This window comes from Alligator mississippiensis, chromosome 8 (assembly GCF_030867095.1).
Source record: "Alligator mississippiensis isolate rAllMis1 chromosome 8, rAllMis1, whole genome shotgun sequence".
In the NCBI taxonomy this organism is placed as follows: Eukaryota; Metazoa; Chordata; order Crocodylia; family Alligatoridae; genus Alligator; species Alligator mississippiensis.
In genome coordinates, this window is record NC_081831.1 from 36,842,981 (window position 1) to 36,867,438 (window position 24,458).

Consider the following 24,458-nt stretch of genomic DNA (forward strand, 5'->3'; position numbering starts at 1 on the left):
CAGGAAACGGAGGCTGCTATTATAATTTTATTTGAGAAACAGATTTAATCTAGATGTCTGTTTTCTCACAATACTGCCAGATGATGAGCACACCTGCACATCTCTTCACACACTGCTGCTTCCCTTTATGTCCTACTATTCCCTGGACTAGATTTCAAGACCATGTTGTGAATATTGTATATAAAATAAAGTTTATTGTCATTCTAGTAAAAATATATATATCAGAAGCAGGAGTGTGAATATTCAGTGTTTAGTGCAAACCTGTGAAAGAAAAGCTTAGTGAGTTTTCTATAGGCCCTTAGCCATTCCAAGCCCAGTGCATAGCTACAGCTATTATGACATAACAGGCAGAATTATTACAGTTGTACAGTATTTCTACATCACCACTGGCTTCCATTCAGTTGGCAAAGGGCTGGCTGAATTCACAGGTATGGGTTTTGATAATCATGTGGCCACTTAGGGAAAACACTGGATGGGGTTGGGAGGTTTATGAGCATGCAAAGTGCCTGTGACTTCCCTCATGCTCAGATAGGGAAGAATTGCACCCTAAAGAGTGAGGGAGGAGATCTGGAAAGAGCATTGGTCATCACCTTCCAACTTCCTGGTTTATGGCCTGGCCTGGCATGAACTCCACAGATGAGCAGTGCTAGAAAAGGGCTTTTTTCCTCTCCCTCGAATCAGCATCAGTTTCTTATGCTAGATGCCTATGTGAGCCAGATCCTCAGCTGTTGTTGTTCTTCAGTGCATCTACACCAGTGGCATCAAGTTGTGGATCTGAGCGCCCCACACACACACACACACACACACACACACCCCTAGATACACTGTAAAACTTAGTTTGCTTTACGTAGCAAAGTGATTTTTGCTCACCAGGATTGACTGGTTGGTTGTTGAGTGAGTAGAATGTGGGAATTGGATAAAAGTTCTTGGCCTCTTCCAAAATCATGAACGTCTGCCCCCTCAACTCAAAGGGGACCCTCTCCTGAATTGTTGGAGTGGACTCAGAGCTCTAGGACTGGAATGCCTGAGTTCAGCAATGCATACCACAGCCAGGAAGAAAGGAACAGATGTCTTGGCTGAGTTTTTTAGTCCATCTGGGGCACTCACTAGACAAATGACATGATCAGAATGGGATCTCTGCTGCTGGTGCTCTGCACTGCAACTGGGGTGTATAAGTCTAATTCTCCTCTAAACTTAGACTTAAATCAAGGGAAATCCACTGAAATCAGTGGAGATGCTGCCATGTAAAACTGGCAGGAGAGGAGAATAAGACTGTAGTTCAATGGCTTTGGTCACTTCCATGCCCTGCAGAGTCCTTCATGTTTTGGCCTTCCTCTGGCTTTGTCAGTGCACCTCATTCCAAACCAGCAGCTAGCTCCTGCAATCACAGCCCTGTGCACCTCCTGAGCACAGGGAGTAGATGGAATGCCTGCAAATTCATTGAGGCATTAGGAACAAATTTTCATCAGGGAGGTTGATTAACCAATTAAATAAACTCTTAAGGGTAGTAGTGGGTTCTCCAGCTTTTGATATCTTCAGTTCAGGATAGGGTGCCTCTCTGGGAGGTGTGCTTTATCCAAACACAAATGACAGGTGGGTCTGAGGGAAATGTAATGGTCAGTGGCATCCTGGACTCAGCCTGGATGATCTAATGGTTCCTGCTGGCTTTCAAATCTAGGAATTTACGAAGATGCATTATTCAGTGTTTAAAGATATCACTTGCACCCTGTCCTGGAGCTGTGAAAAGCTGGTGCTTATGCCTCTCTGTGCCACATGGTCACCCACTCTGCTATATTTTACATAGCAAATGCTGGTGGTTTCAGAAGACTCTTGGAAATCCCAGTCTTTCAGGAATAAAACAGCAATGGCTTCTGCAGCTGGGTAGTAACATACATATATGCACAGTAGTCAGAGATATAATATAATGGGTACAGTCAATCTACACAGGAGTAGAGTAGCATCAGCAGATTTTGTGAAGCAAGGGAGTTATTTCCAAAAGGTTATTACTAATTACGTCTTAAAAGATTCCTCCCCTGGAGTGCCTGAATGTGGAAGGGCATGACAGCTCCTACTGGCATGGACATTCAGAAGATGGCATCATTCTTGGGAGCGTTTCCATCTGCAAAAGGAGCTCCAAAAAACCTCTCACATGGCTGCCTACCCTAGGTCATCTTTTTGGCAACAGTGGCATAGGTGCGTTCAATCTCCTCATCTGCAGGGCACGTGTGGGTGAATTCATCACAGCTGTGGGCATTGTGGAGGTAGCGCGAGATGCCTGTCATGTCTGCTGGGATCTCAAAATTTCGGTATTTCTTAGCAGCAATCTAGGAAGGAGAAAGGAAAGCAAGTACAAGTGGGTAATTGCCTTTTGTGAATCAGATGAAATCACTGAATCATAGGGAAACAGGTCTGGAAGAGAGCCTCATAAGGTCATCTATCCCAACCCCCTCCTCAGGGTGAGATCATTCCTGTCTAAACCACCCCACACAATTGCTTGTCTAACTAGCTCTTAAGAAACTTCCAATGATGGACACTCCATAACCACTCTAGGTAAACTGTTCTGCTACTCAGTTACCCTTATAGTAAGAAAGTTCTTCCTAATAGCTAAACTGTATCTCCTTTATTGCAACTTAAGCACCCGACTTCTTGTCATGCCCCCTGTGGACACAATTATTACCATTTTCTTTAAAAGAATCGTTTTTTGTATTTGAAAGCTAGTACCAATTTTCCCCCTCAGCCATCTTTTCTCTCAACTAAATAATCCCACTTCTTTCAACCTTTCCTCATAATAATGTCCACTGTAGTGGGCGGGAAGAGGGTGAGCTTGTTCTCAGGTTATTGACTGTGAGAAAGCTGGGTTCAGTTCCCAACTCTGCTCCTGCCAGTGTTACATCAGTTTTAAAAAAAGCACTAAACAAATGACTGACCCATTGGAGAACTATAGTGAAAAAAGCAGGGGTAAAACTGCCAGTATAAGTTATCCCAGTTTAGGTATCATCTATCCACATCCATTCTTAAGTGCCTGTTACCTGCTCACCTGCCTCATGGTGGTGGGTGCAGTGATAGTTGCCTACTAATTCAACTAAACTGGAATAACTGTATGTCTTTGCCTTCTGGCTGCCAGTGTAATTTGTTTGCTGCCCCAAACCAGTGTAAATCACACCAGGGGATGTGTTCATATATTCAACCTGTAGGAGTGTACTGTCATTTGGAACTCCAAGGTGGTCTCTATTGCTTGGTCAAGGTAGCCCACATGTAAGCAAGTGTGAAAATCGGGAAGTGGATGAAACAGTGAAATTCACTAAATTCCCCCAAGTCCTTTCTCCCCTGCTCAATCAATATCCTTGTTAAGAGGAAGAATACAGCCAGCTTTGCTGGTTGGAGATCAATAAACCCATCAGGTCTGGTTCTCAGCTACCTCACTTGCTTTCCTGGTGTAGCCATCCATTATGTCAGGATCTGGCTACTACCCACTACACTCTGTTCCTGCAGCCATTCACTCCATAACTTCAGAACTCATTGTTCACCACAGATGAGGTGTATGCTGACTCTGAACTGGAGGGAAAGATCTTTTAACAATCCCAGAAGCAGCAACAGTAAAAACTATAGCCCCAAGGTAACTCCAAGGCATCACATAATGTAGAGGGAATGACACTGTGAGGTCTTTCCTCCACGACATTACCTTTCAGAGCCAGTGAGAAACATGCCAGATTTTGACTAATGGCACAATGGCTGAATCAAGGCTGTTGGTGTCTCGCTTCACTGAAGTTCAGGGACCAGGGTGGGATTTTCCTTAGAGTGCTCTTGCCAATACTTTTCCTGATTAGTTTTAGGTACCTTGAGTAATGGGTTTTCCATGGCTTCCCTGGGGAGAAAATTCACCCACAGCTAACAAGCAGATCATCAGTTCTAGCTTCCCTTTTCAGAGGAATACCTAGATATGCTTAAAAGCTCTTCTGAGAGGACCCCATCTGACCCAGAATAGATGAACAGGTCTTATTAACTTTCAGTGGAATGGGCCATCACATCACTCAGGCACCTTCTGTTTTAACTTGCCCAGAGTAAGCCAACTGTGCCCTTTAAACCCATTCAGTGGTAGGCAATTGTTGCCCTTTGAACCCTACCCTTTGCCATCTGCTCATGGTAGGTGACCTTTTTCCTTTGGACTGGAAGTTTTGAGTCTACAGCTACACAGTATATTTACTTTAATGATATGCAGCTTGGGCAACAGGTTACAGTCAGCTAGTGTCAGTCTGTCGCCATCCAGGAACTTCCTTTTGGAGACCAGGACTTCCTCAGTACTGTCCTGATCAATCTCTTCAGGGAGTGGTGTGTTCAGATAGTCATCCAAGCGTTTGAACTCCCTCAGCAGAGCTCTTTCAAAATCTGCACCAAAACAAGAAACCACAATTTGCAATTTAAAAACCTGAAGCCAGATTATGTTCTCACTCACACAGTTTCTCTGCTGTTTCTTTGACTTCAGTGGAGCTAGTCCTGGTCTACATCACTACAACTGGGATCAGAATCAGGCCTTCACCTTCAGATGTTGAGCCTCCTCCAGTGTGTACAGATACACACAAATCCACCTACCCACAGGATCCCCTTCCTCACAGTCTACACTCTTTGTTCCATTGAACAGGAACATCTGCGCAGGAGAGATCCACCTCACATTGCCAATGGGACTTCTGAGAAGAAACCCCAGGATATATCTTTGTGGCACTTTCCAGGGACTTCTAGGATTTGGGAAGGGCTCCAGAAATGCATTTCCACCTTTTGTGAGAGGAAATGTTTATAGAGGAGCAGACTCTCTGTCTACAATGGGTGATTCTAGGAGTCATCCACAACTACACTAAGCCATAGAAGCTTCCCTTTCCCCACTGATCTGCTTTGCTTTTCTCCCCATTCAAAGCACATAAGGGCAGACATGTATCAGGAAGACTGATTCCTAAAAAGGCTCCAGTGGAGAGGGACAGGAAACTCGAGTGCACAGCCCTTCCAGGAATCATGTCCCCCTATGGTTTCTCCTGTGCTCTCTCTAACTGCAAGATGTGGTATGCCTAGGTCTACCAAGGGAATGATAAACCTCCCTCAGTTATGGAGGCCACTAGAAGCATAACAATAGGTTTCTTGGAACAACAGAAGAGGAAACAGGGGTGGGGTGAAGGTCAGAGGGTAATGAGCATCCCGAATGGGGACACTGAGCAGAGCACATTGGTCAGCACCCACTGTACCTTGAATGAGCCCAAGAACCCTGTGGATGCCATTCAGTGAAGCTCTGCCTGAAGATGTTCACATAGGAGTGACAGAAAAATGGCCCCACAAACATTGATGGTCCCCCTGGCCAGAGCTTCCATTCTCATCTGGTAGATGATGAGCTTAGCCAGAGCCAGGAAGAAGTTGACCATGTGGTCCTAGAACATGGTGTGGCCACAGATGGGGAGCAGAAAGAGTGTACGGAGAAGTCCAGCCAGAACCTCAGGAAGATGTTCCCGAGGAGGGGGCAGAGAGGATGTAGCCTGATGCATGAACGAGGGTCCCCCTCTGCTGACAGAAGGAGCAGGCGATGGGCATGTCATTGAAGCCAGATAGTAGAGGCCGAAAGTAGGGTGCAGCAGGGCTCTTGGGAAACTTCTTGTGCTTCCTTCTTTCTTAGTTTGGATGAGTACTGAACACACTAGGGGAAAGGAGGGATGGGTGGGCTAAGGGGGAGCTTGGCCTTGGGCCCTAATGCACAGCAGAATTTCTAGGGCAGAGTTTGATGGCTTGAGGGATTTGGTGGGGAAGGAACTAGGTGTCTTTTATGGAGACAGTTGGCATTTTAGGGCTAACCAAGTAATAGGCAGGCCCATGAGCAGACCTCAATAACAGTTAAGTCATACAATCAAAGCCACTTAAGAAGCCCATGGCTACATAGGTAGTTACTGAAATCATGCACATAGCACAAGCCATTTCCTGTTTCCCATTGATCTTAATCCTGAAGGTGCTGCTTAAGATGCCAGCTAGTTTGTGCAAACCACTTGCACTGAGCACCTTGCTATGACACATTACAGGGCAATTACCTCAATAGAAGGCAATTACCTTCACAGAGCTGGCAGGCTCAATCAATCCCTCAGCTAGTCAGCTTTCAGAGCTGCTAATAGCAACCATCAAGCTGCCTAACAGATACCGATTTTGTTGCTTTTCTCTTTCTGGCATCCAAAGAGCCAACACTGCTGCACAGTACTGACAGCACTTTAGATGGGCTATAAGGTTTGACTGTCCACCATGCACAGCAGATAAAGAGCTCTTTGCCAGCTTAGCTTGCAACCTGCTGCTTGTACTGTCCCTTCTGAGGGGATCTAGAAGCTGCTTTTGGAGCATGGGTGGTGGCCACAGCTTCTGCTGTCTCAGCTTTGAAACAGGTGGGTGTTTTGCTAAGGACTGCATTCTCCAAATGGTGCTGGGTCAAACCTATCCTTCCTGTTTGCTCCTTTAATTGCCAAGCAGGCTTCATTGGGGAAGATGGAATGTGTGAGACTGAAGTAATTCCAGCCTAGCAACAGGATTTACCTGTCAAAAAACAGACGCCTGCAAACAAAAAGTTGCCACCAATATTTGGCAACTCCTGGCTCCTCCTGATGTGGCAGAGGCTACATTACCTTTCTTGGAACATTTGAATCCTCATTTAGCCTTCAAACATCCACACTCTTATACCAATCAATGGCCTCAGATCCCACTGGTGGTGTGATCTGCATCTCCAACGGTTTACTCTACAATCCATGAAATTACATTCCCAGAGCAAATGAATAGGGGGGTAGCAATAGTACAAAGCACAACAGGCTCCCTTACGTTCATTGGCTTCCTTGCGCGTGTTCTTGATGTATGCTGAAAACTTGGCAAAGACGTCACTGCCCACATCAAAGGACTCCTTGTATTTGGGGCTCAAGTGTGGGTACCTTTAATAGAGAATTGTGGTGATTAATTTATATAAAAGAATTCCCTGAACCCTTTAGTTGGCTGGGTGGCTACATAATCCCCTGTGGGTTTCTGGTAATTATTTAAGCTATGAATGGACATATGTTTCAAAGCATGAGTGTTGTTGACATCAACTAGTTCTGCCCTTGGGATAAAGGGGCACTTGCAGCTCTGTCAGGCAAGGGATTTGGCACAAGTGGGAGCATGAGATGGATTAGATGAGAAAGAAACACACACAGATTCCCTAGGGAGAAATACTTTTGGCTTTAGAGGGATCCCAAAATGCTTTTTCAGCCATGAAAACAGTATCACTATCATGTGAGAGCCTGAATTACCATAGTTCTTCCTGAGTAAGGTAGATAGAAAAGCAGGTTTATTGGTATAAAAGAATATTGCAAGTATAAAAGCCTTTCCACCAGCAGAGAGAGCTGTTCTGTCACCAGCATTGTCCACCTCAAGGCAATCCTGCTTTTCCCCTTTAGTCTGTGGCACTGAACTGAGAATCAGATTGGTCCCATTTCTGTGCTCTGCTGTGGTATATTCAGACACTTTTAAATAAGGAGCAAACTCTGTTCAGAGGTGACCTACGTAAGGGGACACAGCATCATTCATGTGCCCAACCATAGACCCATAAAAGGTTTGAACCTTATAGTTTCGATGTGTCCTGATGTGCCCAGGAGCCCTCAATTAAAAGTCTAGAACTGGGACATTCACGGCATGTCACCGTGCCCTACAGAAGTACCATGAAGCAAGCCCCATCCATTCACTCCCACTTTGCCTTGCCAAATCCCAGAATGGAGGCAATATAGCAGCCTTAAAGCTCTGAGTCTGTGTTAATAAGTACCCTTGAGAGAGAGCCCAAAGCAGTGGTGGGTGTGTGCTTAGGGCTGATTTGAGACAGATACACAGTTCATTTTTGGGAATCAGTACAAATGAAGCACGTTAGGAGGTAGCCATGCTTCCCAACAGCATGGTAGGCTGGTCCTCAGAGGGACTCAGCACCCCCAAGTAGGGACCAGGTTTTCCAATAAGCCCAGCACCCACCACACACCCAAGGTGCTGAGCACTTTTGGAAATCTGTCCTACAGGCTCAGCTTAATCCCCAACAGGCACACTGGACTCATGGGGCTCTTGTACATGTGACAGTCATCACAATGTACACATGACAAAAATGTCATTTGTGTGGCTTAATGGATTCATGCATTACCCGTGCGCCGGTTTTGGGGGTTTTAGATAAGTTTGCATTGTTGCAAACTAAATTACACCCAGATGTCAGCTCAACCCCCCTGGCCACAGAAGAGGCAGGCAGGCTCTGCAGAAAAAAAGGATTGGTCCCCTCACCACTTCTGCTTTCAGCAGGTGCCTGCTAAAGGCAAAAGCAATGAGGGGCAACCCATTTTTTTTCCGGTGGAGTCTGCCTGTCTCTCCCGTGGCCAGGGGGCCAACTGCTGGCAGGCCAAATGGCCCCTGAGCTGTGGGCAGCCCTGGTCCTTCCCTCTGCAGTGGCAGTGCCCCCTGGGGCTGCCTGGGTGGGTTGCTAGTGGGCCAGGTGCTGCCCCAGCTCAGAGACAGCACCTGGCCCAATCCAGCTGTTCCCTGAGCCTGCCAGCTGGAAGCCTGCTGGGTGCTGCTCCCTGGCCAGGCTTGGGGGACAGTTGGATCAGGCTGAGTACTGCCTCCAACCTGGGGCAGCACCTGGCCTGCTAGTAGCCTGCCTGGGTGGCCCTAGGGTGTGCTGCTGCCGCAGAGGGAAGGGGCCTCCCACAGCTCAGGGGCTACTTGGTCTACTGGCTCTCTCTACTCTGATCGAAGAAAAAAAAAAAGGATCGGGCAGAAAAAGGATCTGTAACATGACAGAAAATTGAAACGGTGGGTTTCAATTAAAAACCCACCATTCCAATTTAGGGGGAATAGAAAAAAACCCTGAGGACTAAACCCCTATCATGTGTATAAGTGCCCATAGATTGGTAACCTCCAGCTCATGGAGTGATTTTATCCACCCCATAAAGCTGAGGCTTCTGTGGCATTAAAGTGCTAGGGTCTCTCATTTGTGAGGCAACTGGGTGAAACTGAGAAATGGCAGTGGCTGGGTCAGAAGGACTAGCCTGCTTCAAGCCAAGCTGCATCAAGCTGGGTTATTGCAGCCCGCTGCTCCTGAAATGTTGCCAATGGCTGATCTAGCATGATTGAACCAAGAGTGACTGAGCTCCCAGAGTGCCCTATCCCAGCCGCTCTGAGTCCTGGGTACAGTCTGGAATTCCTAGGGTCTGATGTATTGGTGAGGAAAGGGAATCCCAAGCCCTTCAATCATCTTTTACCCTTTCAAAACCCCTGGGCTAAATCACTACCAGCTAGCCCATCACATAGTTCTGACGCCTGGCTAGACAAGCAGAGGGGACCTTGGCAGGACACTCCAGAGGGACTTAACTAAGACAAGAAGACATGGACAAGGAGAGCAGGGTTCTACTTCCTTCTCTGTCAAAAGGGCTTGCAAAGCATTTAGGGATATTTTGGGAACCAAACGTGCCCCCGTCAGACAGTCACAAAGAGGTGAATGAGAGATGAGGGGCTGGTTCATCAACTGGTGTAAAATGGCAGAAGTCACTGATACTACCAATGTGAATTTGCGTGAGGATCTGGCCTCAGGTTCATGACTGTGAAAAGTTCTGGCCCCTTAAGGTGTCTCCTGTTTATGATCACTGCAGCAGAATGTGAGGGGCAGAGCCAAGAGTGAGTGCATCACATCCCCCCGAGCTGGCTGCACTCCATATCTTTCAGATTGCGTGTTTTCTTTGGCTCAGATGAATGCACCTGCCCTTTTAAAAAACAAGCAGGCAAAAGAGAACCAAAACTGCTTTTAGGTTCCCCACTCCCTCTGCTCTGCAACATATACTGCAAAAATAACAGTGTTTGCTGCTTGAGGCTCTGACCAGATGCACCTGTGACATGCTCCACACAGCACCCCATAAGTCTGCCTCTCCCAGCCTGCCTTTTTCCCCCTTTTGCCTGCTCTCTGCATCCAGAGATCACAGAGTGTATTTCCTCCCATTGTGTTATCTCACAGACCAAATGGTTTCCTCACAGCCTAGCCATTCACAGCAAGGAACAACTGCCAGGCAAACCAACTGCTTCTCAGGGTAAATGCTTGTCTCTGCTGATTTACTCACACCAGCTCTGGGTACTCATTACACAGTCATTTCATGAAAGATCACAAAGGCTGCTGTGCTGCTCAGACCAGGGACTGGGTACTAGGGTTCCCACATTTTATTTCTAGTGCTGCTAGCAGTGCCAAGGCTCCTAGGGGTATCACTGCCCCATCTCAATTTCCTGCTCTGTAAAGTAGCAACCCCTGTCCGACTGATACATTTTGCAAAGGGCTTAGAGACTCCTGCCTAGAAGATGGGAAATACCTAGGTGGGGCCAGGGTCTGCTCCAGAAACTCCTCTATCTTAATGAAGTCTGTTTTCAACTCCTTGTTGAACAGCAGGAATGGTGGGTTTGTCCCTGGTGCTAAGTCTTTCAGCTCTTCTGGTTTCCTAAAATGAATAGGAAAAAGAAAAAGAGGGATTTACTTGTGAGTGTGATTCCCTCTCACCCCCAGACCCACCCATAGGTGCACAGTCACCTTGTCAAGGAAATTTAATCACAGGAGTTTTTGGTGAATGAATCACAGGATTTTTTTGGTGAACATGACTTGGTAAAATGTCATTGTGGATGTTACATCCCCAGCTGCTTAGTCACAGCTGCTTGTATTGGTAAAAATTCTCTTGTGCAATCCCAAAGAAGTTAATAAGGGAAACTTGGTATGGGGTAAATCAGAAGAGGATTTGGTTGCAACTGTCCACTTAGCTGACATGTATCATCACCCAGTGACATAACACCATATGTTGCCAGGGATGTATCAGGGAGTGTTATGAACGGTAACTTCATGCTTACAGAAGGTGAGGTCTGAAATGCAGAGGGAAAAGTAACATTCCAGCATGTCTCTTAACATAGATGTTGTTGCTTCACACTGTTAAAGGAGAAGCCCTGTGCTCCCTTGTGGTGGTTACCTGCTCAGTCCTGATGCCATGAATACCATTGTCTCCCTTACCTGGTCATGTCCACTGTGGTCACATTGAATTTGACTCCTTTGAGCCAGAGCACCATGAAGAGGCGTTGGCAGAAGGGGCAATATCCAATGTTCTCTCCATCCAGACCAGCCTGCAGAGGAGATCAAATAGAATGATGCAGTTCAATAAGCATCCAGTGCCTCACACAACTCTGGGGGTGCTCTGCTGAAGAACAGCTCTTTCAGACGTTGCTGCTATGGTACCTTGCTGGGTGAACAGAGGGGAGCACCTGCAGAACTGAATTACTTGTATCTCTACAGAAGGGAACCTGAATGAATTTCAGTGTCAATGATCTCTTGTTCTGTTTTTTGCCTGTTTTTAAAAAAACAAACAAAATCTAAGTTGATTAGATGCAACATTAATCCTATGGCTAATATTTCAAAAGTTCCAAAGGCTGGGGCTGGAGAGGCTTGCGTGGTTCCCATAGCAATCATGATTTGTGTCCATGGCCTACACACATGATGTTCAGATATAAGCCCTGCCCCTTGTTCAGAGAAATACCTAATCATATTATCCAGATCTAGGTTTGAGCCCATGTTTTCCAAACCCCAGCCCAGAAACCTGGTGGGTCTCTTGAAGGTGGAGATCTGTTTCAGAGATGAAGCAGCCAGTTGCTGGAAATTACAGTGGGGGAGGGGAGAGGAGAGGCTCCAGTACCTTGTCAGTGCAGGACTGGGAAGTAGCAGTGGGCTCAAGTCACTGCTGCTGTCCTCAGCTGGACTGTGCACCTCTGGCCCCTCATCTGGGACACAGGATGAGCATTCTGATTGGGTGGCATTTTACACCTACACTGCTACCATCATGTGCAAGATAATGGGCTCTGTCACAGTACCTTCCATTCTGTCTCAGTGGGTTAAATCAACAGTGGGGTCTATAAGGGGAAGAGTTGCAAGTTACATGGGGGAAAGTGGGGCTCAGGCCTGATTCAGTGGCTCATTAAGCTTGCTGTGCACCACTTCAGACATCATCAAGCCACAGCCTGGCAGCCTCCCACCCCCAAGCAGCATCACCAGGGCTTACTCCTGTGGGCAGCTGGGTGAGACACCTTTGGATTCACTTCCACACACTTGGCCATGCTACAGTGAAAATGGCCCAAACCTGAAAGACTCAGTCTAATCTCATCTCTTGTTCTACCAGCCTCATCAGCACGGCACCCGGATGCCTGCAACACACCACCACCAATGGTCACAACTGTCCAAAGCAGGTGCTCCCACCATCAGGCTGCTGAGCTTGATACGCCCACCATTACACACAGACTATTTTTTCTTTTTTAAGTCTGTGCTATATTGTTCCTATAACCTTGGGTGGGAGCTGGGGCAGAGGTGAAGGCAATACAGCAGCTCTCTGTGCCTCTTGCTGCCCTAATTTGGACATGCTGTCTTCAGGACTTGGGATTGTGATGGGCTCCTGAGATGGGAAATAAGATAAAGGGAGGGGGAGTCAACACACTGAGCATGGCTAGGAGAAGGAGTTTGCAAATGGTTATGAAAGGAAGGGAGGTTTCTCCTAGGGGGGAGGAAATAAACCTCAGGAGGGTGTGGAGGGAAATGCACTCATGTTTTTCAGGAAAACAGTAGCTTGCTTTCTTTTATGCTTCAGCGCTGAGTTAAAGGGACAAGGCAGAATGTCCCACAGGCTCAGAATTTCCAAAGGCCAGAAGGACTTCCTTTTTGCAAAAGAAAGTTAGTCCTCAAGCCGTGTAATGCCAGTGAGATTCACTGTGTAATGCCAGTGAGACCCAAACTGATCCCCAACTAACTCTGTCAGGCACAGAGCAGACAGTCCTCTAAGACCTGTAAAAGTTCACATTAGGGCTGTCTGACTTCTAAGTGGCCAGGGGCCACATACCGTGTGAGCCACCCTAGCGGTGGGCTGCGTTAGCGTGAGCCATGTGCTGCACCCTCCCTGCACCATGCACATGTAACCCCTTGTCCCCCCACATGCACACCATTGCACCACGCCACAGACTCCCCTGGTGGGATGGGAGCAGGAAGCAAAAGCTGATGGAGGGGTGGGAGACCTTGGCTGCTGTAGCAGCTAGAGTATTAAGGTGGGTGGCAGTTAAGTAGGAGTCCAGGGGCTGGACAACAACCTCTCTCAGCCACATGTGCCCTGCAGGCTACCAGCTGGACAGCCCATGTCCACATCAGTGAGCACATCTAGGCCAGCTTTTGTTAGAATCCTGCATGCATTTGGAAGGATCAGCACTTAGGATTGCTCAGGTCCATGTTGGAGAGGTGGAATCCTCCAGGCTAGGGACAGGCATTACACATAAACCAATCAGAGACTGATTTAAAACTTTAACAGAACAGATATTCAGTGCACATAAACCAGTTTGAAAATGGCTGAAACCAGCATGAGATAAACCAGCTTGAGATAAACCTGGCTGAAAGTAGTATCAGACTTAACTGATCTGGGTCAAACCAGTTTATGCAGTGTCTGTCCCAGACCCCTTCCTGGTTTAAGTTAAATCAGAGTACCCCAGCATCCCCACATACTCTCTGGGCTGGGTGGGGCTCTCTCCTCCAGAGAGCTGGGCTGGCCCTTCCCCTCTGCATCCTGGCTGAAACTCCAGCAGAGATTGCAAGTACAGCGGGGTCTGCCTGGCTTCTTCCTGCTCTCCCCACTCCCCTGCACCACTTCCTGCTTTAGGGATCCCCCACCCCTCTGCCTTAAACAGACACCTCTCAGCATTAGTTAGCATATCACATGCTGGCTATGGTTTGTGCTGTGGGAGATGGGACAAAACAGACAGGACTGTTTTGGCTTAGGGCTTTTTGGAGCTAATCGACAGGTAGCTGGTAATGTTCCTCCATTCGGAATCGAAGGATGAGGAAGTAGAAGGATTGTGGGTTAGGTTACATGGGGGGCAAGGAGAAAGGGATTTGGTGGTAGGGGTCTGCTACAGACCCCCACACCAAGGGGAAGAACTAGATTTGGGGCTCCTGAGGCAGCTCTCAGAGACCATAAAAGCTAAGGAGGCGGTAGTCATGGGGGACCTAAACTACCCAGACATCTGCTGGGAGACGCAGACAGCAAAGTCCCACCGTTCACGCAGGTTTCTAACCTGTGTACAGGACCTCCACCTGACACAGGAGGTGCACGGTCCCACTAGGGGGAATGCCTTACTGGATCTGGTATCGGCAACAGGGGATGACATGGTAGGGGACCTGCAGATCGGTAGCCATCTGGGGGACAGTGATCACCTAATAATAGAATTCTTCATAAGACGTCGAGTGGGTAAGGTAACTAGTAGGGTGAAAGTGCTAGACTTTAGGAAAGCTGATTTCAATGAACTCAGGCGATTAGTCAAGGACGCACTGCAGAGTAGGAGTTTTGAAATGATGGGAGCCCAAGAAGAGTGGCTGTCCCTTAAGGAAACGATCCTTCAGGCACAAAGCGAGACGATCCCCATGCGGGGTAAAAGAGGGAAAGGGGCCAGGAGGCTTCCCTGGCTGACCAGAGAAATCCAGGGCAGTCTACGGGCCAAAAGGGGAGCATATAAAAAGTGGAAACAGGGAGAGATCACCAAAGAGGAGTATACCTCCTCTGCTCGTGCTTGTAGGGAGGCAGTTAGACGGGCCAAAGCTACCATGGAGCTGAGGATGGCATCCCAAGTAAAGGATAACAAGAAATTGTTTTTTAGATATATACGGAGTAAAAGGAAGGCCCAGGGAGGAATAGGACCCCTACTAAATGGGCAGAAACAATTGGTGACAGACAGGGGGGACAAGGCTGAACTCCTCAACGAGTTCTTTGCCTCAGTGTTCCTAAGCGAGGGGCACGACAAGTCTCTCACTGGGGTTGTAGAGAGGCAGCAGCAAGGCACCAGACTACCATGCGTAAACCCTGAGATGGTGCAGAGTCACTTGGAAGAACTGGATGCCTTTAAGTCGGCAGGCCCAGATGAACTCCATCCGAGGGTACTAAAGGCACTGGCCGACATCATTGCACAGCCACTGGCAGGAATATTTGAATGCTTGTGGCGCATGGACCAAGTCCCAGAGGACTGGAGAAGGGCCAATGTGGTCCCCATTTTCAAGAAGGGGAGGAAGGAGGACCCAGGCAACTATAGGCCAGTCAGTCTCACCTCCATCCTTGGCAAAGTCTTTGAAAAAATTATCAAGGCTCACATTTGTGAGAGCCCGGCAGGACAAATTATGCTGAGGGGAAACGAGCACAGGTTCGTAGCAGGCAGATCATGCCTGACTAATCTAGTCTCTTTTTATGACCAGGTTACAAAACACCTGGACACAGGAGTAGGGGTCTATGTCATATACTTAGACTTCAGGAAGGCCTTCGATACAGTATCCCACCCCATACTGGTGAACAAGTTAAGAGGCTGTGACTTGGATGACTACACAGTCCGGTGGGTGGCGAATTGGCTAGAGGGTCGCACCCAGAGAGTCGTGGTGGATGGGTCGGTTTCAACCTGGAAGGGTGTGGGCAGTGGGGTCCCGCAGGGCTCGGTCCTTGGACCGATACTCTTTAATGTCTTCATCAGCGACTTGGACGAGGGAATGAAGTGTACTCTGTCCAAGTTTGCGGATGACACAAAGCTATGGGCAGAAGTGGACACGCCGGAGGGCAGGGAACAGCTGCAAGCAGACCTGGATAGGTTGGACAAATGGGCAGAAAACAATAGAATGCAGTTCTACAAGGAGAAATGCAAAGTGCTGCACCTAGGGAGGAAAAATGTCCAGTATACCTACTGCCTAGGAAATGACCTGCTGGGTGGCACGGAAGTGGAAAGGGATCTTGGAGTCCTAGTGGACTCCAAGATGAACATGAGTTGGCAGTGTGACAAGCCATCAGAAAAGCTAATGGCACTTTATCGTGCATCAGCAGATGCATGATGAATAGATCCAAGGAGGTGATACTTCCCCTCTATCGGGCGCTGGTCAGACCGCAGTTGGAGTACTGCGTGCAATTCTGGGCACCGCACTTCAAGAGAGATGCGGATAACCTGGAGAGGGTCCAGAGAAGGGCCACTCGTATGGTTAAGGGCTTGCAGGCCAAGCCCTACGAGGAGAGACTAGAGAACCTGGACCTCTTCAGCCTCCGCAAGAGAAGGTTGAGAGGCGACCTTGTGGCTGCCTATAAGTTCATCACGGGGGCACAGAAGGGAATTGGTGAGGTTTTATTCACCAAGGCGCCCCCGGGGGTTACAAGAAATAATGGCCATAAGCTAGCAGAGAGCAGATTTAGACTGGACATTAGGAAGAACTTCTTCACAGTTCGAGTGGCCAAGGTCTGGAACGGGCTCCTAAGGGAGGTGGTGTTCTCCCCTACCCTGGGGGTCTTCAAGAGGAGGTTAGATAGGCATCTAGCTGGGGTCATCTAGACCCAGCACTCTTTCCTGCCTATGCAGGGGATCGGACTCGATGATCTATTGAGGTCCCTTCCGACCCTAACATCTATGAATCTATGAATTCCTTCCTTGGAAAAGCTATTTAAGAAAAGCTTGAACTAATGGAGAGTGGCTTTGTTTTCTTAATGGGATTATAAACACTGATTTAGGGATGATAAACACTGTGTTAGCAACTCCCTGCTATGGGAGAGAACCCCTCTCTAATCAGAGTGTCCTGCCCATACGCCCCTCTTCACTGTCAAAGGGAATGGAGGACTGCTCTAGTGCACTCCAGCTTCTACCCTGAGCCACTGCAGGCATGTGCCTTCTTTTTTTCAATCCAGAGGAGATGTCTATGCAGTTACAAACCAGTTTAGACTAGCCAGGTTAGACTAACATGCAAAGATTGAATCAATTCAGGCTCAGGCTTTTTGAATGTCTGTCCCTAGCCCCAGTGGTTGTTCTCCAGTGCACGGCTCCTCAAGGGGAGGTTGTGCTCTGAGAAGACGTCTGTCATCCCAGTGTTCTATATACGTCTACCAGCTGGGCTCTTTTCTGCTCCTGCATCACCACCAAGAATCAAAGTCCTGCAGACCCAAGTAGGCTCAAAAGAAAATTCTAAAACAGCACCCAAGTGAATTAGGAACCCAAGCCCTGCTTGTAAAATAGAGGTAAGCAAGTAGAAACCAAAATCCTTTTGGAAATCAGTGGGCTCCTAAATCACTTGGGTGCTTTTAAAAAATCTTACCTTCACAGATATCAGTGCAGTCTCATAGCTTGCACTGGGGTTTCTCAGGTGTAAGTGATAGGATTTAGGCCCTAAATCCTGGCTCAGGTCCATGGCTCAGGTCTGTGGCTCAGACTCCCATTGGCTCTACAGGGGAGATAAGGTCTTGACTGAGCAGATCTAGTGCTAGGCTCAGGGCTCAAGTAAATAAACCTGCTGCTGATACTTGCAGAGGAGAATCCAACCCTCCCCTCTCTTAGCTGTGTTTCTCCTCTGAGATGCTGCCTAATCTAAGATACAGACAGGGTATGTGACTGAGTTTGATCTTTCTTTATAATTTATAGTAAAATGGAATACTGCATAAATTATACACTGAAGGGTCCATTAAAATGTTATTCATTGTCTGTTTGCAAGGGGGATGGAACTAAACTTAATACAAGTGTGACAGATACCTGGCTTGTTTTTATTAAAGCACACAGAGCTTTTATTCAAATGATTAATTCCTCCTTTATAAACACTTAGCACCAAGAAACCAGAACCTGCCCTTAGCACTTCTCAGACTAAGGGTTGTGACTCCGTATGGGTAAATGGCACTAACACATGGGGTGATAAGCCCAGCAGAAATTCAACTGAAGAATGAGACTCCCAACCAAAGGTGGAGGATCAATGTTCCCCAAAACAATAAAGAAATTGCTTCTCACTGCAGTATGACAGATTCAGAGTCAGGCCCAAAATTACATTAAATCACTGCCTGCTTGCTGATATACAGTGACCTATTTGAGGAGAAAGGATAGGCTCCTCACAGTTTGACTGTTCCAGTACAAGTTGCCCTAAGAGAGTTCCTGTTGACTCTTTAGTGATGCCAATGGCTCAATGAGCCACCTTCTGAGCCACGGATGTGATTCTCACTAGATAAAGGTCCAGATGCACTGACACAGGATGTGTGGGACAGTGAAGTTCCCCTTCCAAAACCTGTACTAAACCCTGTCAAATTTGTCGAAATGTCACTTGAAATACTAGGGAGCTCAAGGAACTCTCCCTGCCATTTGGACTAGGAAGTTGTATCACCCTGACCAGAGAGTCCAGTGACAGTTAGGAAACAGAAGCTGGAAAAGGAGAACAATAGAGACAGAAGGATTGTTGCCTGGTTGACTTAAAAGGAGAAGCCTGTAGATCAAAGACAAAGGAGTAGAAACTGATTGATGGGATCAAAGTGGCAGAGTCAGGAGCTGTAAGGGTCAACACTTCTTTTTCTAGTCTTTTACAATTATATAAGAATTTGGGTAATTTAGAAACAGCTAAATTTTAAGAACAGAATGACCACTTCAGGAAAGAAGCCAGTCCAATGACTGACAGTTTACAGCTGGATCCTCATCCAGAATATACCGACTTAGCTGCATCACTTCAGTAGAACTGCATGGGTCCAAGCAGCTGTGGACCTTGCTCCTGGTCAAACAGCTAAGGCAGTGACACCATGGAGTAACTGAACACTTCTGATCAAAACTCAGCAATGTTTCGTTTGAGAGAAGACTAGATAAAACTGATCCTTACGTGCGTCAGACATTGTCTTTTATGAATGAGAAGGCCTTGGCAGGAGCAGCAATGTGGAAGTCAGTGCTCTCAGCTACATTTCCTTCGCCAGAGGGAGGCTTCTCACATGGTCCCCAGGGGCACCCTGCGTGGCTGGGCCTCAGTAACTGAGTTTGGGGTGGGGGCTGCTCATGTGAGGAGTTGAGGCTTCTTTTTGGGGGCTTGGAGTCTGCAGTTCTCCAGTGCCCACTGCCTTCTCTCACTGTATTGGGGTCCAGAATAGGGCTCCCTACAAAAAGAGTCTTTCCCTTGAACAAAGAGCAGGCTACAAATCCTAGGGCATCTTCACATGTGCTCTGGGGAGTGGGGTGGGGTGGGGGGAGGGGCACTTTAACTAGAGCTGCTCTAATTAAAGCAGCTCGTATTCAGTGTCCCACAGTTCAAAATGGTAGTAGGGGCACTGTAACTAAACTTCATTTGATGAGCTTTATTTAAAGCACCCCTACCACCCTTCTGAAGCACAGGGTTGCTGAATACACAAGACATGGAGGCTGCTGAAGCACACTAATTAGCCGCTCAGCAGACTTGATTAATGGAGTCCGTTACCACACGCTGCAGTTAAGGTGTCAGAGCAGCTTCCCCACACATATACAGGCACCTCCTAGTGACCAGTGCAGAGCAGAATATTATGGGACTTGTTGAGGAAGAAGGGGCAGAGCATCTAGACTTGCAGCTAACAGGGAAATGTGTCTTCTCATCTTCTTTACTGGCTGAAGTACTGGTGACCAAAATGTTCATTTTGTGAAGTATTGCTTTGATCCATATCCAGATCTCAGTCTGTTTGGCTTGATCCATGCTTCTCTGTCAAGGTCATGCCCAATGGGGACTTGTTTGATGTTGGTATGAAATGCTGTAGGAGTAGGTCTGACCTTTCCCAGTGGTTGGCCCACTCTATTGCTGCTCACAGGTTTGGTTCAGGATCCACAAGCTCTTTCAGGAGCTTGTGGGCTTCATATATAAATGGTTTATGACTTTTAAGCTGCTTAAGCTTCTATCTATTTGGGTCTTCTGTTAACAGTTGATGGAGCAGGTGATTTTCATTAACTCTTGCCTTTATTGCCAGTCATGATGTTAGGCTCTGTCTTCTGATATCACTCAGCCGAATGTCCAAGAGTACAGGGAGTACTGAGATGTTCTTCCCTGACTTAGGGCTAGTGGCTTCAGATTCAGGTCATGGGGATTCCATGGGACAGGCTCAGAGGCCCAGGCATGCTGGGTTTCATTTGAGGAAGGGATCTGCAGCTACTGTTTGGTATGAGAATATCCCACCTCCCTTGCTGCTTTCCGTCTTCTGCAACCCCTGCTCAGCTGACCAGATAAGGACCACCTGGAAGCTCATTCCTGGGATAGGTGATCAGGGCAATACCACTTGGTTGGTCCAAGCAAATGAAATGTGGGTTTCCTGAGCCTGATGTGGAGTTTTGCACTGGCTGAGCCAGACATGGTCTATAGCACCAAGGTACCCACAGGCTGGCTCCCAGTAGTCATGCTGCACCTGGGCATGCTTGAGGTAAAGCACACACATTGCTAATTCAGTCCCAGTATGATGTCATCCTTCCTTCTGCTGCCACTGACTCATGCCCAGGGTGGGGTTGTGGTCTTGCCTCTCAGAGCATCTATGGAACCCCAGCAGCGCTCCCAATAGGGGCTGGCCCGCAGCCTTTGTTGAAACCAGGAGAGTATTTGCCTCATTCTCCTCTGGAAGGGCTGATAGAGAAGAATTAGCATTGTTCAGGGATAATGCATGGGGAGGGCAGAACTGATGGTGAGGCTGGGAGACAAGCAGATGTGAAGGCAGAATTGCTGTGGGTTTGGCAAGGGCTGGCAGGATTAATTACCAGGCTGGGATGGGCAGGTAGATGGGGTGAGTGATGTAGAATTAATTAATTAGAATTTGGAGGGGCTGGAGAGAAGCCAGAGGCTCCTACACCATCAGTCATTTGCAAAAGCTGCTGCAGCATGATCCAGAAACATCCTATTCGATACATGTCCAGCATCAGAAACACCAATTTTCTCTCACATGACCACGCGAAGGGAAGCAAAGGAAGTTGCAAATAATCAGAAGACAGAATAAGTCCACAATCTCAGCATTAAAAAAATCACATGGTATTGAAGCCAGTCTTTTTGATATCAGGGATAGATAATACTGTAACAGACAAATAAGTTTTCAGCTCTGCCCCTGCTTTCTTGTGTGACACTGGACATAGAACTCAAGCGTGGATCCTCAGAGGTAGTTATCTGATTAACTCTCCTTGAGTTCATTAAGGGTATAGACCACGGGTCAGCAACCCCTGGCATGCGTGCCGAGCATGGGACGCAAGGCCCTTTTGCTCGGCACACCACCACCAGCCTGGGCTCTAAGCAGCTGCTGCTGGCCATGGAGCCCAGGCTGCTCCTGGGAGGCTGCAAATAGCTACTCTGGGGTCCAGCATGTTGGCACTCTGGCACCTTCCAAGGTAGACATTGTGGTTTTTTCAGCAGTCTGGCCAAAAAACATTGCATACCCCTGGTATAAACAGACTTAATGACTGTTTCATGGAATACATATAAACTGTTGCACCACAGTTGCTACTTCTACCTGATTCTGCACAGGCTGCAAAACCACTGCAATTTTAACCCGTTTCATTCAGCATCACAGTTGGGGTGATTTAGCTAACTTGTACTGCTACAAGATCATGCAGACATAGGATAACAGTTAGATAATTACATCTGCTGTACACTCCCAAGTGGCAGCTCTGCTCCTCTTTTAAAGAGGTAAATGGTACATTTGTTCATACCTTAACAATTTGGAGTTTATAAATCCCTATTAGGATTTGGGTTTTATCATCTTTGTGCCTTTTCCTCATGTGAAATGGAGAGAATCTCACTCTGCCTGTCTTGGTTAATGAGGGCCTATCTTCAGAGTGAACTCTAGTGTTGCCCCTAACACAAGTCAGGTCCACACTAACTCTAAAATGTGGCCATGTTCTTGACTTGATTTGGTTGGTTTGTTGAGGGATATAAGCTCAAACTCAAGTAGCAGTAGTCCTCAGCTGCTAATATAACCATTACACAGGGTGGATGCTGGCTAGCTCAACTCAAATGTGGATAGAGCTCCAGCGCCTTCCCACAATTCCCATATGTGGACTTCCAAAGGAGAGACAAGTTCTCCCACAATTCATTGGGAAAGAATTGGTAGAGCAGTTTTTAATGTTGCACACACACAGCAGTATGGCCACACTCACAAAAGGCAGAGGCTAAGTCAAGAGTAGAGAACTGGTGTGGGCTGAAGAGTCACTAGACAGCAAGCTGGGTTACAGACTTGAGGCTGCAAACTCCTGAAGCCAGGGGTTTTCCTTGATTATAAGTTTGTACAGCACCTGGCACAACAGTGTAACACAATACGGTAATAAGTAGCATTTAAAGATACACTGATTACAAGGAGGGAAAATCCATGCTGAGAAATTACCAGTAAACCTTCAAGGTTTCACCAGCAAAGGCACATGTGTGGGGGAGGCAAGGGGACAGCCCACCATCTATGTCTTATGGGTCAAAACATCTGCATTTGCCAAGAAACCAGACCAGGTTGTGGGGGCTGTGGCTTGCAAAATGCTATATGCTAGGAACCCAGGCTGTGCAGCACCCTGGAGTATCTTTTCCATCTCCCCTCCCTCCCTTCCTCCCACAAAAGAATGAGGAATTTCAGGACTCATTCCATTCACACCAATGCTGGCGCAATCTGACTCTTGTTCTCCATGGGAACTGAACACTCATAACTCCTTTTGACTTCATTAGGATTTGCAGTTGCCCAGCACCCCATTTTGTTACAGACTTACCCTGATATTTATGAGAGAGAGTCTGGCTGTTAATTCTCCAATACCGTACTTGCCTTGAGGGGGTTTTTAGTGCTAAATTAGGTCCATTTTAGGGGAAGTACTGACTAAGCGTTTGCTTTGTTTTTTGTTTCCCTTCTCTACTAAAACCCCCTTGAATCTGATGCAGTTTTGAAACAGTCTGCTCTGTAACAGTTGGGGACAAGCTTGGTAACAGTGAAATAGAAACAGAGAATGACAGGGGTGCTGAATCTAACAACAAAATTCCCCAAGCCAAATGTAGTCTTATCAACCTCAGCTTCTGTGGAAGCACAATAGAGCTAAGAGGGTGAGGAGCAATGCATATACAAATATTACTCAAGATTGGATTTAGTCTTTGAGGGATTAATGGAGGGTATTTTCTCATCCCTGAATATTCTTATTTTTGACAGCTGTATAATTTTGGCAATATCACAAACAGTGAGAACAGCATTTGAGCCTGGTTCTCTAATCTAGAGCTATAGCATTATAAACTCATAGAAAACAGGAGTCTTGGGTCTTGAAAGGTCGTCTAGTGCAACTGCCACCAGAAACATCTCTAAAAATCATTATTGGTTAATGTACAGGATCACAGAAAAATGAGAAGATCATAGAAAAAAGTAGGTTAGGTTATATGCTGTGGGAGGGATTCATTTTAATAGTAATAGAATAAACTAATAACTAATTAAATGGCATTTTTAGAACATTCGCATTTTTTAAAGATTTAGAATCTTAACATTATTTGCAGCTTGAATACCGGGAGCCTGAGCATTTGCACTGAAATGTTATAAACAAGATCATATGATCCAGCATTGCTGTAGTGTCACATCAATGCCTGTGCAAATAACATGGTCAAGACCATGGTGTTGTGCCGCAGGTTGACAGACTTCTCTAGAATTTCTTTGGAAAACTGGGCTTCTATCTTCATTGCTTTCTGCACTTTTGCTATGAAATTTTTAAGGAGAAATGTTGAAACATTCCAGAGGAAACCAGAAAGCCCTAAGCAAGGAAGAAACATTTCCAGAGAATAGTTCACAGCTAAGTCACTTCTGCTTACATACAACAACACTCTCTCTCTCTCTCTCTGAAAAAGGAAAAACTTTGTTTTGTAATCACAATTTGAAGAAAAGCTGAAATTATTTTTTTTGTTTTATCTTATTCAATACACCATCTCTTCTGTGCTAGGGCACATCGTATCTGCATTCTGGGAACTCTGCTACATGAGTGATCTATATCATCATAGCCATTAATAACAGCAACATCATCACGAAGACAACAGGATCCCGAAGGCAACAGGAGCACTCTGCAGTGTCCTAGGGCACTATGCAGTAGGAGGTAGAGAATTCTATGGAATCCGGAGTGGGAATTCCCCTAGTCTGGGCATGCCTGACATGTTTCCCAGCCAACTGCAGGAGACGCTTAGTTGTAGACTCTGGGAATACTCGAGTCAAGTTGCCAGTACTCACAGCTGAAAATTGCAAACATGGGACAGTTCCACAAATTCTGAAAGGATAAAAAAGTTACCCAAAAACTGCTGCTGAATTCATGAAAAATATGTGGCGCGGTTAGTGGCTCACTGTCCTTTGTATCCAGAAATAAAAAAAAATAAGCATCCGGATTGTCAGAAACTCACCTTCACAAAAAGCTCAATTTCAGGCTCCTTTGAGGGACTGTGCCTCAAGCTTGCCATTCTGTCTTGCTGCGAAACTGTTTGCTTCTCTCCACTGAGGCGAGCTGAATAGTTCTCAGATAGACTTGTTGAATAGTAGAATGTGGCGATCTGATCCAGCAGCAGTGGTGTAGAGCAGAGGCCCCTTTTAATGGAGATGCACCAAGTACTGCCTCTGCTCTTCACTCACCACTGGGCAGCTGTGTTGTTTTCTTTTCCTTCCTTC

At 46.8% G+C, this 24,458-nt stretch overlaps 1 protein-coding gene across 1 annotated transcript; it reads right to left on the reverse strand.

Moving 5' to 3' along the window:
- Positions 1–172: 172 nt before the first annotated feature.
- Positions 173–24,458, reverse strand: CLIC2 (chloride intracellular channel 2). The gene is made up of 6 exons (XM_006261443.4): positions 24,197–24,458; positions 11,048–11,157; positions 10,365–10,490; positions 6,829–6,935; positions 4,205–4,386; positions 173–2,324 (listed from the first exon to the last, which is right to left on the reverse strand). Exons 1-6 carry the CDS (start codon positions 24,251–24,253, stop codon positions 2,163–2,165), a joined length of 744 nt encoding a protein of 247 aa, XP_006261505.1. The 5' UTR covers positions 24,254–24,458; the 3' UTR covers positions 173–2,162.